The 18,151-nt window shown below is 35.6% G+C and overlaps 2 protein-coding genes across 3 annotated transcripts; one reads left to right on the top strand and one right to left on the bottom strand.

Annotated features, from left to right (window-relative positions):
- The first annotated feature begins 2,985 nt into the window (after positions 1-2,985).
- Positions 2,986-8,279, top strand: LOC132635215 (uncharacterized). Its single transcript, XM_060351506.1, has 8 exons — positions 2,986-3,195; positions 3,272-3,337; positions 3,439-3,492; positions 4,428-4,502; positions 4,581-4,646; positions 5,814-6,422; positions 7,281-7,352; positions 7,765-8,279. Exons 1-8 carry the CDS (start codon positions 3,091-3,093, stop codon positions 7,996-7,998), a joined length of 1,281 nt encoding a protein of 426 aa, XP_060207489.1. The 5' UTR covers positions 2,986-3,090; the 3' UTR covers positions 7,999-8,279.
- Positions 8,280-8,691: 412 nt separating this feature from the next.
- LOC132635216 (uncharacterized) lies at positions 8,692-17,794 on the bottom strand. Of its 2 annotated transcripts, none has more exons than XM_060351508.1 (13): positions 17,592-17,794; positions 17,394-17,453; positions 16,328-16,376; positions 16,198-16,246; positions 15,064-15,134; positions 13,606-13,664; positions 13,292-13,393; positions 12,852-12,909; positions 12,534-12,670; positions 12,335-12,391; positions 11,346-11,443; positions 10,164-10,369; positions 8,692-9,152 (listed from the first exon to the last, which is right to left on the bottom strand). In XM_060351508.1, the coding sequence occupies exons 2-13, from the start codon at positions 17,403-17,405 to the stop codon at positions 9,082-9,084; spliced, it is 969 nt and encodes a 322-aa protein (XP_060207491.1). In that variant the 5' UTR covers positions 17,406-17,453; positions 17,592-17,794; the 3' UTR covers positions 8,692-9,081. The 2 variants fall into 2 exon arrangements, with proteins under 2 accessions (XP_060207491.1, XP_060207490.1); XM_060351507.1 differs by having other exon boundaries at positions 17,394-17,441; positions 17,592-17,792.
- Between the last annotated feature and the right edge of the window lie 357 nt (positions 17,795-18,151).

The raw sequence follows: 18,151 nt of genomic DNA, 5'->3' as shown, positions 1-18,151 counted from the left end.
CGATTGGAGCCTAATTATATCCGAATTCGCGCCGCGTAGGGTCTATTTTGGGGGAAACGCTCCCTACCAATGATTTTTTCATATCCAGAACTCAAACCCGAGACCTTTGATTAAGGGAGGAACAGCCTCATCCGCAGCACCACATCCTTTTGGTGGTTATGCATCATTATGTTTAATTCTTGTGAAAAGAATTTTGAACATGCCCTAGTCTATTTAAGTTGAGTAATCTTTGATTGGCTGCATCACCGGAATGTAAACAATTATCTCTGAGCTAATGTTTCTGAGTTTGCAAATTGTGTTTTTTTTGTATTCAAAAGGGAAGAACTTGCATCAGTATCTCAATTTCAATTCAAACATGGATTTGATTCACACTCCATGTTCTGAGAAAGATTTATCATCCAAAAAGAGAAAAAAACGGAGTCTTCGTCTAAAGAAAATGCGTTGAGAAGGGACAGATGTATAGAACCTTTCAACGAGATAGTGCTTTTTCAACTCTCTCAAAATGGAATCTATTCCAAACATATATGCCATGGTTCCTTACTTCAATATTTAAAAATATCTAAATTTAATATTTTTAAATACTTTTTCAGAACTATTGCTAATACTAAATAGCTGTCAAAATTTTGTATCTACAGTGAATCTGTCTCTGTCTTCTTTTCTTTTCCTTTTTCCTTTTTTTTTTTTTTTTTTTTGGGCGGGGGGGGGGGGGGTGTTTCTTTTTATGGTATTAATATACTGATAGAGTCTGGCTAGACCTACCTGTTAAAGGTGAATAAACAGGGAAACTTTTTTTTGGAAAAGTCGACTAAGATAGTTCTTGTTTTGCAGAATGATACATTGTATAATATATTCTGTTTGGTTTTTCAAACTTTTCCTAGCCTTTATAAATCGGGGATAAATCTGCATAAGTCACTTTGCAACAGCCTTACCCTATTATTCATGAGTTTTGATGTAATTTTTTTATATTCAAAATCTGCACTTGCATAAGTTGAACATTGTACAATATATTCAGCTTTTGTAACAAAGACTGAAAGCATAAAGAGGAGGAACAAACAAACCCATGCATTTCTTTTCCCATAGATAAGATGTAGCACAATCCATAACTTTTAAGAACCAAATGAGACTGACACTATAATAATGTGGATGTTGTTGAGAACGTTGGGAGTTTATATGGACTATGGGAAAAGTAGTATAAATAAAGGAAGTTCTGCCCAATTTTCACAAGAAATAGTGACGTATTCCTTAAGTCAATTAACTAGTACTAATTCGAATTCTCTCGTGAAGGTAGCGACGTGATATCGAAGGAGATCAAGTGAGCGATAGCCTAGCTAAACGACAAAGTATGTGAGGCTAGTTTTTTCTTTCCAATGGCATGAATCCTATGGTATAAATTCCTTTCCTCTTTATGAGTTCATGTATTCTGAAAAGCTAAAAGCCTATATCTATAGATGTCTATATAAGATAAGAGATATGCTATGATGAAGATGTTATTGATTACTCACACTCACCTTATGTGATAATTCCTTCAAGGTGAGGCAGAATGTCACTAATTGCTCCATAATGAAATCGGGGGATCTCGACCTTACCTCACCCGATAAAGTATAGTTGATCTTGAGCTTTGAACGAGATGCCTGCCATGCAGAACGAGTTTTCAGGGAAATATCTCAGTAAGAACTACACTACATCCGAAAGATCAAATAATTGCTAACACCTACAATAAAATAGTAGTGAAAACAACTTTTTGGTGATAAAATTTCTCAAAAAGGATAAAATATGAACATACGACAACTACTTATCACTAGGTCAGCATGGCAGATCTGACTCATCCATGCACGGTACCTACTAGGGATTCTTCAACCTTCAACAATCATGTCAAGGAAACCATTAGCAGAGTTCGATCAAACTAAACACTGCACAAATTATACCCATTTAAAATATCACTCATCACCTCTCTACCAAGGTAGGGGAGTAAGGTATGCGAACACAATGCCCTCCCCAGATCCCACTTGTGGGATTACACTGGATATGTTGTTGTGAAAAAAATGGAATAGGAATTGAGTGAAGGTGTGTGTAAGGAATTCTTAGGAAAGTTTGATTCAAAGTTGATGCGAAAGTTTAATTTTCAAAGTAAAGTTGAGGGTGTAAATGATTTTCAAAGTAAAGTCTGATTTACTATATAGGTAATGACCCAATTTGTCGAAAATTTGCTTGGGTGCAGATGAACTGAATAAATTTGGAGTAGACAATTTGTCACAACTCAATTCATTCTTTCATCTGTTTGCTTTTTTTCGTTTATTTATTTATCTATTCAAATAAATAGCATTTTTTTCTTATAGAAAGAAAAGTGAATTTGGTAAGAAAATTGTTAAGAAGAAAAAAAGAGTTGATTAGCATGTGCGTAAATTGCCATAAATTTATTCACTTCAATGTTGTTCTTCCCACTGTTTAGGCATTCTTTCTTTTTAGCCCCAAATTTGGAGATCTATCATCAAGGTTTATAGAGTAATGATATCACTAAAAATATAGACACATAATTTAAGTGTCTTAATTTGATTAGATTCGGAATTTAAAAAATAAAGGGAGATTTTTTAATCTTGTAATCTTATATTAAAGATGCGTGCAGACACTCTTTTTGGGATGGAATAAAAAAGAAAGTAAAATGCTTAAATTGGGACGGAGTGAGTATATAAATTTAATTCTTGCTGTCATTTTTCCTCTTCCTCTTTCATGATGTGTAATACAATATTATTTTTTTTAAAATCCAGAGATAATGCTTATATATTTTCTTATATTATCAACCAAACCAAAAATGACAAATGGCTAGCTACTATTACGCTCGAAGTCAACAAGTTGCTCATTTAGTCATTTAAGTCCCTACTGTCGGCAAAATATTATCAAAATAACCTTAAATATCTAACATATTTACAAAAATGCCATTACCCGCCTATCTCAACTTCAATTAACTGCTACTATTAAATTCAACACTATCATCAGATCACATTACCAGTTTCTCACCATAAAATCACCCAAATTTTTTTTTTTTTTTTTTACAATAAAAAAAAAAAATCCAATTTGTTGATTTGATCAGTAATGGAAGGACTAGTAAAGGGCATGTTGAATGTGGCTTTGGGCAATGATGAAAATGATGGAAACAATCAAGATCGTGATGAACGGTCAAGATCCACTTGGGCGCAAGTTAGCACTCATCATTGCCACTTTGTAAAGCTTCAGTCTTTTTAACTGTACTTATGGTGTTTGCTAATGTGTGCAGGTGGTGTCTGGGGAGCAGGAAGATGATGGACTTAACAGTGATCATAGACAGGGATATAATAGAGAGGTTAATTTGGTTTCTTGATTTGTTTAAAAAGAAAATAAATAGATTAGTGTTGACTTTGATTTTGAAGTTTTGATCTTTTTAAAATTTTAAATTTTTGGCAGGAAGAGAGATATGGGAGAAATGAGGAGTCAAGGCCTTACATGATGCCCCAAAAGGTGCATACAAGTATTCTTTTTGGTTGATTTTATTGGTTCTTGTAAGTTTTAAAAGTGTGTTGGAGATTCTATGGTGTAAATGTCATGAATATGAGACACCCAATTAGTGAATTTTATGTGCTCCTTTTTCCTGTTTGTAGAGTAGATTTTGTGTTCAAATTATAGTTTTTTAAAGTAAAATTTGAATCTTTACAGTAGTGAGGATTAGCTTGGCTTGATCTCTCAATAGATTTTATTTCTGTTGTGTGATGGGATTTCTTCCTTTACAGATTAAACCCAAATATAGTGAGACTGGCCCAAATATAGTGGAATGGATATAGAGGACTCATATACCCAGAGGCGGAGCCACGATTTTTAATTTATAGATTCCGGACCATAATCCGTTTTGCTCACTGGGTTTTGGATAGACTATTTGTACATATCAGATGAATTTTTTAAAATACAAAAACAAAATTTCAGCCAAAGCTCCTGGGCGTTGCCGAACCCTTAGCTAAAATTGTGCCTCCGCCTTTGCATGTAGCATTTCTCAACTAGTTTGAGATCGATTCATAGTTGTCCTTGGATGGGGAAGGTAAAACGGGGTCATTTTCCTACTCTTGTTTGTGAAGAAAAGTTGCTGGGGTGCTTGTACAGTTGATTTATGCAATTTGAGAAATGCTGAGTTGATCAGAAAAAGCTCTTGGAATGGTACTGCATGTGCTACAAATTTTTACACTAGTTAACTGTTTGGAGGGTAATAAAACTTCCTAAATTTCCACATGAAAATTATTTTTAAAATAAATGAACATTGTCATGTATAAGATCTCAAGTGGGTTGAAGAGATAAGTATAAGTATAATCATATCACAGATATGGAGTATTTGTGTAACCAGTGTGCAGAAGTATGTTGTTTTCTGTTTGAACAGTAACTGTTTTCAGACATCTTAAAACATGCAGGCTTCACCTCAGGGGTACGAAAGAAATGAAGATGAGCGGCAAGATAATTTCAACCAAAGCTGTTGGAATCAAAAGGTTGGTGTTGCTCAAGTATCACATTTGTTCTGATCTTCCTCATGACGGTATTCACATGTTTTATACTGGTATCTGCAGGAGGACGAGGGAAACAATGACGGCTGGGAGACAGTCCAGAAAAAGCCTGCTAAACGGCACCAACAGGTTATTATTTTACACCTTAGTGAACTATCTACACTCTAACAACAAACAAGGAGCTGATGGCTTTCCATAAGAAAAGCTTTTTTTTCGTTTTACTAAACAAAAGATTTGATAAATGATATTATCTGGTTAAATAACTATGGAAAAAACTAAATCTTATGTTTCTTCAACAACTGAAGACAAGTGGAGACAAAGGTGGAATATAGGGTTTAGAAATCATAACTGAACATAAAGCTAGAATTAGGTTGTCAAAGTCTTTCTTCACACATATTTATGGACCAGTTAGGATTAAGTGAGCATAAAAAATATTGAGATATCTTCTTGAGCAAAGATGGTAGGTTGTGCTATTCAATCTTAACTCCATTATTTTTGCTCGTGATTTTATGGTTTCAGAATTGGTAATGCAATTCTACCATCTTTCCTTGTGAGGCTTGGCAAAAGCCTAATAAGAGATGTTGAGACATCCATAACTCTTTCATTTTTCCTTCCAACTAATGATTTAAAATCTAAGGAGCTTTATATAAAGTACTTGATGAGAATATGTGGGTGATAATTGAGGCATATGGAGTGGAAACCTATATTAACAAACTGATCATTTGAAAATAACTTGGCCTTGGGGGATTGGTACCGTGGTTCTGAAAGAACTGGAGCTCAGAGTTTACAAATGCTGAACACTAAAATTTGAAGCATTCTAAGATTCCCTTCCACTATCCAAAAATATCATCGTTTTGAAGTGCTCTCGTTGTTGTTGAAATAACTCTTTTGAGTAGTCAGATCAAGTATCGTGTTGCCAGATGTATTTCCTCCTCTAGCTGTTGTTGTGTTTATTTTCTGTTATTTGATGATAATAATATTCTTAGAAAAATCAAGTATTTCTAAGAATTGATTGAAGGAGCTGAAGATTTTTCCTGTTCACAAGTGTCTTTTGTTTAATTGATGGTCATTCAAGATCTTACTCTTTTATTTGGGTCCTTTATTCTACTCTTTGTAATTTCTTTCTTGTACTTTTATACTTTTCCATCTACTTGATGCTGTTCTTTTGTATCTGTTAACCTCTTAATACCGATTCAATTTCCATCGTGCATTATCGGGAGTTTTTCTTTTTGAAGATCACCTCATCTTAAAATTTACGCTTGTCGTCATATGGAAATTATGAATATGCTGCAACAGGTAAAAATGGATTACTGGGACAATTACAAAAAGCCCCTTGATGAGCAAGATTACTCCAACGAGGTTGAATATGGAGTTGAGCTGGAACCCTCCGAAGAAGAGGTTTCAGATTTATCAAAAGCTTGCAACAAGCTCTGGGAGCTTGATTTTAACCGCTTAGTTCCAGGAAAGGATTACCAGATTGATTGTGGTGAAGGAAAGAAGGTGTACCAAAAGGATGACATGGCAGAAGGATGTTTATTTTCCTGGCTGAGTGACGACGTATTTAACAAGCCTAATTATTCTCGATTCTGTTCCCTTTTAGATAATTATAATCCACATCAGGGATGTAAGGAGAATGTAACACCTGAAGAAAAGCGCGAACAAACAGCATTCATTGAAGAGATCAGTAGAACTGCACCAATTCAATATCTGCACAAGTATCTGTCATTGAAAGGCGTAGTTTCAGGTGATTATGAAGAATTTAAGAGAATGATGACACATCTCTGGTTCGACCTTTATAGTCGAGGTGGTTCATCTGCAAGCTCTTCAGCTTTTGAACATGTTTTTGTTGGAGAGATAAAGGAGCGCGGGGAGAAATCAGTCTCTGGATTTCACAACTGGCTTCAGGTGCAATTCCTGCTTTTCATTTATCTAATTAATTACTACTCAGTACTTATGTTTGACTCTAGCTAATATAACCATGTAAAGTCCTTGATAAATAAAAAAAAAAAAAATTACCATGTAATGTCAAAAGGATTCTGTTAACTTTTACTGTGCTTGGGTTCCCTTACATTTATACTAAATGGTTCTAAGTGATGGATTAGGAATTTCTTTTCTACTCCGACTGGTAGTTGAAATTAGCAAGAATTCTATATGTTTTCTGACCTCCATCGGCAAATCTAATTCTTGAGTAATGTTAGCATTAGTTTCTGGAAATCATTTTTAACTTTCAGACCAAAAGAGAGTTTTTAGGACCTGCAAGAATATAGCTTTGGTATTTGGAAGTTAAATAAAAGTTGATGAAAATCGCTGAATCTGAATACAAATTGAAGCGCCATTCTCTATTGAGTATCTTTTGCACTCTTCGCTAGCTGGTTTTTATATTGTATCTTTGAAATTACTCTTCCCAACAACAACAACAACGACACATCCAATGTGATCCCAAAAGTGGGGTCTGGAGAGGGTGGGGTGTATGACTATATGCAGACCTTACCCCTACCTTTGCGGGATAGAGAGGTTGTTCCCGATAGACCCTCGGCTCAAGAAAAGCATTTTGCAAAAGTAAATACGTATTTTTTCAAGTTATTTTGGACAACAGCATGCCAAATGAATCATCGTTCAATAGATTTCATAGCTTGTACTTTTTTATCCTTAGTATATGTCCTTTGTACCATAAACCGCATTGAAGTTCACAAGCCCTGACTTGTAGAAGGGAAATACGTAAGCATATATTCCTCTTATATGTTTGTTTCCCTTCCTTTGCAGTTCTATTTAGAGGAAGCTAAGGGCAATGTTGACTATCAAGGATATATTTTCCCCCGAAGGCGTGGAGAGATTGTAAGTCATACCACGTTTTAATTTGGGTGTCTAATACTTGATTCACTAATCTTTGTTCTGAATTTAGTAAGTGCTCTGCTAAAACAAGTTCTATCTATTGGCAGTTTCTCATTGTTGACGAAAAGAATTCACACCTGATCATTAGCACTTATTTGATGTCAAATAACTAACAATCTGTGGAGAAAATTTCATTGTGTGAACAGTATTGTTAAGTATGTTTTAAGGTGATACATCTGCCATGTATATGGAAATCCAGAATCTTGTTCAAAGAGGTTGCTGTATTGCTGTAAAAGATATATATATATATATATATATATATATATATATATATATATATATATATACCTTAGTGTTTCCTGTGTGTATTGGTATTCATTCACCTTGTTAACTTAGGTTTTGTCTCCAAATGCAGCCTGACTCAGAAACTCAACTACTCACTATACAGTTTGAATGGAACGGCGTCCTAAAATCTGTGTCTAGCAGTTTGATTGGAGTTAGCCCCGAATTTGAAGTTGCCATTTACACACTCTGTTACTTTGTTGGAGGTGAAGAAAACCATGTCGAGATTGGTCCATATCCTGTTAATATCAAATGCTATCGATTGGGAGATAACATTGGCTCTGCTTTCCCTGTTGCTGAGTGTTGAATGTCACATCATTTCCATCACTATGGCCACAGAAAATTGATCAACATTATGGTATTACTGGACCAAATATATTTGTGAAATATTACCATTTGTTTAAATATTCTTGCCTGGTATTATATCCGCGCATCAATTGCTGTCATATTCCAGCTGCTGATGAAATGGAATGCTCAATATTTTTCTATTCTATGAAGCTAATAAAGATTGTAGCTCAGCAGTGAACACTTGGGATATTACTTGCAAGACATTTTATTTCTTGGTATTGATCAGTTCTTCTCTATTCATTTTGTGATATTCTTTCAAAAAATTTAGTTGGTTCCCTGTTTGAAATACCTGTTTACCAAATGGTCCTCTTTTAATTTCTTTTGCAACTTGAAGATCTTTCAAACCACAATGTCAAAAAACTCTCTAAGCAAACTGAAAATCTTATAAAAAACGTTGTCTAAAACTTTATAAGGTTTTGCAAAAGTTAGACTACTGTCTAATGTTTTATATGTGAGGTTGAACAATATTTGAGCAACATTAGACCTGTTGTCTAAAACTTTATAAGGTTTTGCAAAAGTTAGACTACTGTTTAATGTTTTATATGTGAGGTTGAACAATATTTGAGCAACATTAGACCTGAGCATAACGTTGTCCGAAAAGATAACTACCCAAGGACTATATCTGCACAATTTTAAAAATAGAGACAAAATCTAAATGAAGACTTGAAAAAGGTACATTTGCATAAACCATTCGTTTTATTTGTCCTTCTCTGAAAAGGGTTCTTATTCTATCGTTGGCTTACCACTGAAAGGAGGAAGAAAATAGCGTTGACTTGATAGCTTCTTCCTCACTGCACTGCCATTTGAGAAAGCAGAATGTGTTCTCGCACAATGTTATGATTGTGACTTCTCTTCCATTTCTTCCCCAAAAACATAATCGTTAGGATAGACAGCATAGGCAAATTGTCCTGAACTAACTAAAGAGTTGACAAAAAGAAGACGATCACTACACTGGATTTTCTGAATATACATGTATAAAGCATTCAGTTTACAACCAGAGCATTCACTACACAGCATGCGACCAGGTCATGAATAACTACAACTATGTCGAGCTTGTGTGTGGAAACATGTCCTGCAGAGCTTGAGGAAGATTCAAGACAATTTCTGCATATGCTGCAAGAAGCAAGATGTCAGCTACTAATTCGACCAGCTCGATACATAAATTCAAATCAACAACCAAAGAACCTTGCGGAGTATTCAACCCGAAAGAAAGGAAAAAAGAAGCTTGGGAAGTAAAATCAAAATCCTCTCCTACCTAAAAATTATCTAACGTCCTATTGGTATCCACTTACCCAAGTAAGAAATGTTTACTGTCAAACCATTCTGTATTAATTTTTTTCCAGAAGCTAGTACTATTTTATATTTTATCAATGCTTATTGTATTAACTACTGTGTTCCCCTCCCCAAGAAAAAAGGAAGTGTTTTCAAGAATCATTTACTAAAAAAGAGCATGAAACTGGATATGAAGAAAGTCATCAACCCTCAAGTTGTAACTACGCAGAAAGAGCTGCATCTCAACTTCAAGTCTGTTTCTGAAATAAATTACAGCTTCACAATTGTAGCCTTACTACTCATGGATGGTTCAATCTCTCTTATCAAGTCCTATGCATCTCTTTTCAGCACAACTTGATAAGGGTTTTACCATTAGTCCAGTAATTCTTTATTAACTATACTTTATCTATCCAGAGCAGGAAAGTATACAGGCCGATGTTTTGTCACCAGGAGACTTCTCGTGATTCAGCCTTTAAGCTACCACGTAAAAGAAATGCTGCTTACAAGTGATTCTTGAGGCATTGTTTGGTTGCTTGTTGGATTTCAAATCTATGATGACAAGCTTACCAAGTCATTTTGGCAGTGTTGTAACTGTACTCTTGACCCTTTTTACGCTGACAATTACTTATCATTCGAGCAACTCAAATCTTACAAACATCAAAATCTCAAAGCAGCTATATTTGAAGCTTTTTTTTTTTTTTTTAAATAAAGGTTAACACAGAATAGTACAAATATAGTAGGAGCTCCACGTGAATACTACAAACATATTAGGAGTTCTTCATAACGGTGAACACAATATATGCATTGCCAAACAAATACTTGACAGAGGGGAATTCAGAAAAAGAAGCAAACCTTCGGGCAGACTCATGGTCCGGAGAGCATCCTCTGCATATGTCAAACGCGCCGGAATAGGGTGACTTCCAACTCCATTTCCTTTCTGATTAGGGGCAATTGTATCAGAAGATTTCTTGGATTGGTGCATAGGCCATGCCAGGACACTAACCCCAGAGGGAAGTGTAGAGATCAGATCTGCATATCTCAGACTAACTGTCACCTTGCTGCAAGAAGGAATCAAATGTTGGTAAGAGTTGGAGTTTGCAAGTTAACCCATATCAAAATATGTAGAGTACTAGAGTAGCACTCTGTGTAGTAACCAGACAGATCAAACATTTGCTTTAGGCAGATATACAGATAATGAGATCTGAATGAAAGATTCGACCAAAAAAACAGCTAGTCAGACGCACACAAAGCAGTCACATATATCTGACCAGAAAACGAAGACATTTGCTACATATCATGATCAGGAGAGCAGCGGGGTGAGGCTGTGTTATAGGCTGATAGCATCACAGCGAGATATAGTTGTAACTTCTATTCCCAGTTACCAAGTTAAATCGAGCTGTGCACCATGGTCGTTATATCATATAAATAAGCTGCTTCATAATTCACAGTATTGTTAGTTTATTTTTGATCAAGTAAAGGTATTTTCATTCATAAACATGGCCAAACTGGCCGTATACATGGGGTAAACCAAAAGGTAAAGAATCTACAAAATATGATTCTCTACAACTCCGCCCAATCATCTATACAACAAGGAACTTTCTGTTTGCACCAAAAGAAAACAAGGGAGCGGAGGCTACTCCTCAACTGAGAAAAACTCGATTCTACTCCTTCAAAAGCTCTCCTATTTCTCTCTCTCCAGACTACCCACATTAAAGCAAGTGGAACCCTGTTCCAAGCCCTTTGTCTTCTCCTTCTCCCGCTCTTTCAACTGAACATTAAATCTTTCACAGTTCCTGGCATTGCTCAATTTTTAGTTTCATTTAGTATCGACATTCAAGTTGGAAGCTAATTTTATTCCTGCTTCTCCAGCCTAAACAACAGTCTGGTTCTTCTGTCCAGTACTTCCAGAAGACCACTCATGACACAGCAAAGATCAAAGTTGGACAAAATAAAATAAAATAGAACCGCAAGTCAACCTCTGGTGAAGCACAGTGAAACAGAAGATAGAATAACAGAAAGGAAGAAAAGACATACGAGTCAAAATCTTCAAGTACAAACTCGATCATATGGTATGGAAGACTATGATAGAGCTCACCAATTTGATTTCCATACAACTCTTTAATAAGCCGAACCTGCAAAGAACAAGTTGTATTTTACCAATACAAACATGTCACTGAAATATATTTTTGATAAGTAAAGTAAATTTATACCTAAACGGAAATGAAGAAAAACCTATTAAAGCACTGAAATAGCTTGACACTCTGTATGTTATCCATCATACATTAAATTCATCCCATCAACACAATTTCCTTCTGAATACTAAAAACATTGTTAGTTTTTTTTTTGGTTAAAACTAGAACGTTGTTAATTTTTTATATTGAATTTCTGAATCACATCCCAAAAGCCTCATTTCTTTTTCCAGCTATCCAGTTGATATCTTCTATTTCTGATTATTATCTTTATTAATACAACATACCCAATGTAATCCCACAAGTGAGGTCTGGGGAGGAGACCTTACCCCTACCTCTGTGGGGTAGAGAGGTTGTTTCCAATAGATCCTCGGCTCAAAAGAATTATCTTTATTAATGTTCTGCTGACATCATCACTATTTGCATCTCTAGGTTCCTCTCTCTTGTTCATCCACTGTCCAATGCCAATGGTGATTCCACCTCTTTAATTCTACAACTGCCCCGACTTTTTCATAGTTATTCCACCAAATCTTCTGTGAAACTAGTAAATGATTAGCCAATTGAAGAGAGTCTCCTAGCAAAATTCCAAAGGAGAGTAGGTGTGTGATTCAGCCCATGACTTGGCAAGAAATTGATAAGCAATATCTTTCACTGACAAAAGAGGGAAGAGCTCTGGTATTTAAGTAGAGAAGGGGCAGAGGGGCAGGCCCATCACCCCCGAGATTCGAAGAATATGGTTGGCCCAAAGGGTTGGCTTCATACGGATTTCTCGGTCATAAAAGAAGAAAAGAAGGAAGAGCTTTAATACTTCATTATTACTAAGTTAGGGCATACCTGTTCCCGTCTATCTACATAGGCTTGCAACAGATCTCCAACATGGTCAATAAATCTCTGAAGAAATAATGAATACAAGTTCAGAAACAAGTTCAGAAGTATCCAGTCACAAGATTATATGAAAGAGCTAGGGTCTGTTACAAATGAAGCAATGACCATATTAGAATAGGATCTAATACAAATGATGTAGTGACCATACTATTGCATTTGACGAGAGAAACTCGTTTTCAGCTTCACGTATTGGCAAGAAAAAAGGAACTGTGTGTTCCAGAACAGTCATCTTCTCAAGAAATGACTTGCTCTCAAGCACACAATGGTATAGGTCACAAGATTCGCCTGCAAATTAGAAAAATTGACATCATTCACTAGTAGTCTGGATGAAAAATAAAAATTTGGACCCCACCTCCCAACACAATAAACTTCATTTGGGAAACTTTTCCAGGAATATCATATGTATGTATTGGAATGTTCCAACTGGAGAATTATAGACACCACTAGACAATAGCACATGAAGTACCTGCAAATGAAGTCTCATATTGTATGCCAATCCTTGTTCCATCTAAGCAACAAATAACCTGCATGAAAATAATTAAAAAAAAAAAAAAACGTAAAACAAAAGTAAAACAAAGGCAGGTCCACATCTCTCACCATTCCAAGCCCCATCAGCACTGCCAACTAGTTCTAATAGTAAATAAACTATCACAAACAACAATATCAAACTTCAAACCAGTCTAACTAAACTATACGTCAACCAGCATTTAGTGGAAAGTCAAGACGCAGTAAGGAAAAGAAAACACAAAGCTACTCAAATAATAAGAGTACATTAAAACATGAATTAGACATTATGAGAAAATTGTTTTGCAATCCAGAAATCTGCACAGGTAATAACTTAGAAGGATCTTTCACAAATAATATCTCTTATAAGCCATTGGATTGTAGTTACTAGGCACAACTTACCTTATTCCCAACTTTGTAGGTAATTTTGTCATGATATGGAATTGGCAACTGGGTTGTGTCCCCTGGCATTTGCATGGCCTTTCTCTCAGCCTCCATATGTACCTAAGATAAATTGAATCATGTAACGAAAAACATGTGATAGAATCTGAGAACAAAAGCAGAGCAGTAGAGTAAGCTAAAACAGGTAGGTGTCTAAATCCGGCATCCTTTAATGAGATACGAAAAGGGGCCAGATTACTGATTATTTGGTTGGAAATAGAAATATCTTCAGGAAAATCAAGTTCGAGCTGAAAGAATACTTATATTACACATACCCGCTCTCTTATTGTTGCTAATAAGCCATCATTCCATTGCTCACCTTCTAAGCTAAGTTCTGCACAAGAATCATATGAGACAGGAAATCTGATTATCCAGAGTAGAACAAGTACATTTAAAAGATAACTGAAGACTAACCAGGATGGATCGAGGAAAAGAACTCATCACTATATGTAGAACAAGAAGTAACATAGAGTAAAAATGCATACTTACAATAATCTACCTCCTCCGCAATTAATGCACCAGTTACTGAAACAATTTTAGTTACAGATTAACTCTTTAAGGACATAGCTCAAGCATCATGATATCAAAAATGAATGAGCAAGTCGAACACCTTTCTTTTTTCCTTTTTTTTTTTTTCTTTTTTCTTAATCAAGTAAAACTTTTTCGTTGATAATAACAAGGCCAAAATGGCCATATACAAGTGGTATACCAAAAAAGGAGAAACCTACAAAATATGGTTCTCTCCAAAAGCCACCCAACCCTCTATACAAACAGGAACTACATGGGTGCACCAAAAGAAAATAAGGTATCGGAGACTACTCCTCAAGTGAGCAAAGCTCATTTCTAACCCTTCAAAAGCTCTCCTATTTCTCTTTTTCCAAATGACCCAACATTAAAGCGAGAGGAGTAACAGTCCACGCCTTGTGCCTACTTCTCATAGCCCCACTCTTCCAGCTGAACGTCAACTCCTTCACAGACCTTGGCAATGCCCAAGGAACGCCAAACAATCTAAAGATATCCCACCATAACCTCATGGCTAGCTTGCAATTTAACAAAATATGATCCACGTTCTCATCATCCTCCTAACATAGAAAACACCAGCTTAAGCAGACAACCTTTCGTTTCCTAAGATTCTTCACCGTCAATTACCCATGTAGTAGCTAACCACATGAAGAAGCATATCTTCCTCGGCACCTTTGGTATCCAGACCGACTCATGCGGAAAACTATCCTCCGCTCTATCAGAAGCTTCTCATAGAAGGACTTGACGGAGAAAACTTTGTTATTTCCCAATTCCCAACTCAAAGCATTGGGTCTGTCGACTGGCTCGCATTCCTTAGCAATCTCAGAAGCTCGATCACCTCCCAATCCTGGAAATTCCTCCTGAACCTCAAATCCCAAAAAGTCCCGCCCCCTTGTATCCCCCTGGACAGACAATCCTCTTTGGCGAGAAACCCTATACAACACTGGGAACTCATCCTTAAGCGATATAATGCTGTTATAAGGTAAGCTAAGTTGCTTAGATCAGATATCAAACAACTCGGCACCAAAAAAAAAAAAAGTTGCAGAAAATAACAAGCAAAAATCAAGTTCTAGACTAAACATTACGTTCCATGCCACAAATGATCATTCCAGTACTGTTTGTGTGCTCACAACTTAAATAGAACACAAACAACAGCAAGAGAAAAGAGCAATGCAAGAACTAGATGTGCTCTATAATTCTACCAAAGTTACCTTGAGTTTGAGAAGCACGTGCGGCTTCAAATTCCCTTTGGAGACGCTCAAAAATTGACTTGTCAGAGTCCCTAGAAGAACCATAATTGTTACTGTTATTTTGGTGGTTCTGGACCAATGTGAATGAGAATGCCAGAAAACATTAGAACTAGGGAAACAGGAGGAAAGCACATTTTTTGTGCCATCTTGGTAATTTAAGCGCTTGTTAAAATGCCATTATGCTCGGGAGAAATAAGCATGTAACTTTATCTGAGCCAAAAGTTTGAGCTCTCAATAACATGAAATAGCTCTTAATTAAATTAAATAAAAAGTTATGCAAGCTGGCCCGGACACCACGGTTATCAAAAAACAATTAAACTAAAAGTTATACATCACAAGCTCTTAATAAGTTTCATTGAAAAATACACGTCATTACTCCCTCTGTGCAGAAATAGTCCTACTTTTCTTTTTGGCAAGCTCCACATTGGTGCTACTTCCCTTAAAAAGGATGTTAAGACACATTTTATATTACACAAAAGGTTTGAAGAGAACCCCATATAATCTTATCAGTAAACATTTTCTACTATTTTATTCTTTAAAAACAAACTCCAGATATGACCCTTGATGTTTTGCTGACAGAATAAAAAATGCACCAACTCAAAGAGTATTCCTATTGATCAACCTCTGGAATGAGTTATTTGAGATCTTACATGCTTAGATAGAATGAATTGCAGGAAATTGTGTTTATTAGTCCAACATTTCTGTGCTCAAAGAATTTCTCATGATCATCAAGTAGATTAAGGTTGATGATAAATTTTCTTTTCAACATTTCTAGCTGCTTTTCCCTTCTCACAAATTCCTCCGTTCTCCCTTACCTTTATGGTTCTCTATTCATATTCCTCCATTAAAGAATTCCCTAATTAAACCCCTAGCCATCCTACCATCAAATATATCCAACCTGCAACTGTGTGATCTACTTTTCAGCTCCCTCAAACTTTGACCCTTAAAAGAATGGCTCAATCTGTTGCTTGCAATTTATACTATGTGTCATTAGGTAGAGCAAAAATATCTTGAAAAGATGTGAGATTTACCGAAAAACTAGAAAAATCATGTAAATACAAGCAAAGGAATCAAGTATATCTTAAAATCCAATACCTAGAAAGACGCTCTGCTAGCTCCGAATGTCTTTTAAGAACATTAGAAACTGCCAGCAAAAGGAGCACTATTAATGTGGGATAATTTAAGGGCCAAGAAAACACAAAGACAAAAATGAAAAGAAGGTTACATCTAGCCCGTACAGCGTCCAGCTTTACATCCTCCTCTCGCATATAATTCTAACAGGAAGCGAATGAAAGGTTATAAGCATTGACAATACAAACAATGTCCAATAGTAAATCGCAAAAGTTAGTCCTTTTCCACTTCGAAAAAGGTCATAAGCATTTAAGAATATATATATATATATAAGAGCAGTAAAATATCGCAAAATTTTGTACTTTTCCACTTCCAAGAAAAATGCATACACATGCACTCACAATTTAAAAACCCATGTTTCAAATAAGAGTGACATTACTGAACAATTAAGGCTAGTTCTTCACTTATTTAACGTTATTAATGACATGGAATGAACTACTTGAAAGGCCCTCAACTCCTCAAGGGAGAGGTCTAGCGGTCAATTCTCAACAGAGGCAACACACTTGAAATATTGCCTGCTCCCTAATCCATGGTAAGTGAGTAAGATCTGCGTATATCCTACCCTCCCCCTACCCCACCTGTGGGAATACACTGGGTATTTTGTTGTTGTTGCCTAATCCATGGTAAGTGGAGCCCAGTTAGCCTACTTGCTATGCTGGTAGGAGTTGAAGGTAGCTGCTGCCTCGTGTACTACTTGTTAAGGTTTTCAAACTCAACAAGCTTTTCCTTTGCCCTAGAGCCCACCCCCCACCCCCCCCCCCCCACCCCCCCAAAAAAAAAGAACATTGCGGTGTCAAAACAAAACAAATGCATGTATTATTAGAGCAATAGCTGTAAGTAAAATTGTTTGAGCTGAAGGGTTGTTGTTGCTATAACTTATATGCTGAACAATAACACCTTATTGTGAAAAAAACATCAAGAGAAAAAATTCTGATGCAAAGGGCCAAAAATATTTTTCTTTAAAAAAAAAACAGTAATGATTAATTAACAAAGTAGTCATCAAATTTCAAAAACAAAATAATTGGACTCTAACTTTCATGATTTACATTTGCCTAAGGTGAAACTAACCCTCCTCCCTAAAACCCATAAATGAAATATTCAAACATTAAATAAAAATCAAACAAAATAATACAAGCACTAAAGAATTCCAACAATATTACCACTTCTCCCATTCTAACAGCTTCACTCCTCCTTCTCAATTTGATACACTGCAACAAAAACTACAAATTAACAACACTTAAAAGTGAACAAGAAACAGAAAACTATTGGATTAAATGATAAAGGAAAAAAGGGCCCCAAAAATACGAATTCGAGTTGTGCAAATTTCAAAAGTAAAAAAAAAAAAAAAAAAAAATTACCAACAGTTAAAATTTAGAAGGTACTGTAATATCCATCAATAAAAATCCCTTGTCTTCCAACCGCAGCTGTTTCGTCCAAGGTGACGCTGACCGGAACTAAAAGGTTTTTTTTTTTTTTTTCGATTGTTTGTTCTTTGGACATATTTGTTTTATATGAAACTTTACTTGACTCCTCTGTAGTATTCAATATTATATTTCAGCCCTAGACGTGACAAATACTGATGATGTCCAAATATTCTCAATTTTACGCTGGCGTTTGGCCATAGACTCCCAAAAATATTTTGAAAAGTTTAATTTGGGTGAAGTTTTTCAAGTTTTGAAAATGTGTTTGATCATAGTTTTTTAAAATGTATTTCACTTTTTGTTTTGAAAAATGTAATATGGCTTTATTTTAAATATTCTCAAGTGAAATATTATGTTTGGAGCCAAAGTTTACTTAATGTGGATTGATGAATTTTTTTTATCATTTCTCATTTTCTTTTTCCACAACTTTTATCCAAGTTTGACCCTATAAAAAGAGGGTATTTCTCTCCATTTGAATACACACCAATTTGAGAAGA

Source organism: Lycium barbarum, chromosome 4 (genome assembly GCF_019175385.1).
Source record: "Lycium barbarum isolate Lr01 chromosome 4, ASM1917538v2, whole genome shotgun sequence".
Lineage (NCBI taxonomy): Eukaryota > Viridiplantae > Streptophyta > Magnoliopsida > Solanales > Solanaceae > Lycium > Lycium barbarum.
The sequence above is the reverse complement of the archived record's forward strand: the minus strand, read 5'-3'. Positions and strand labels throughout refer to the sequence as shown.

What these genes read in the sequence shown, in the direction of transcription:
- LOC132635216 (XM_060351508.1), bottom strand. An exon ending in ATGTAGATAGACGGGAACAG is followed by an intron (nt 11,444 to 12,334) that starts GTATGCCCTAAC and finishes TGTTCTTTGCAG; the next exon opens with GTTCGGCTTATTAAAGAGTT. An exon ending in GACCATGAGTCTGCCCGAAG is followed by an intron (nt 9,153 to 10,163) that starts GTTTGCTTCTTT and finishes TGCTTCTTGCAG; the next exon opens with CATATGCAGAAATTGTCTTG.
- LOC132635215 (XM_060351506.1), top strand. Translation starts at nt 3,091, where the DNA reads ATGGAAGGACTAGTAAAGGGCATGTTGAATGTGGCTTTGGGCAATGAT. An exon ending in GACAGGGATATAATAGAGAG is followed by an intron (nt 3,338 to 3,438) that starts GTTAATTTGGTT and finishes AATTTTTGGCAG; the next exon opens with GAAGAGAGATATGGGAGAAA. An exon ending in AAAGCTGTTGGAATCAAAAG is followed by an intron (nt 4,503 to 4,580) that starts GTTGGTGTTGCT and finishes TGGTATCTGCAG; the next exon opens with GAGGACGAGGGAAACAATGA.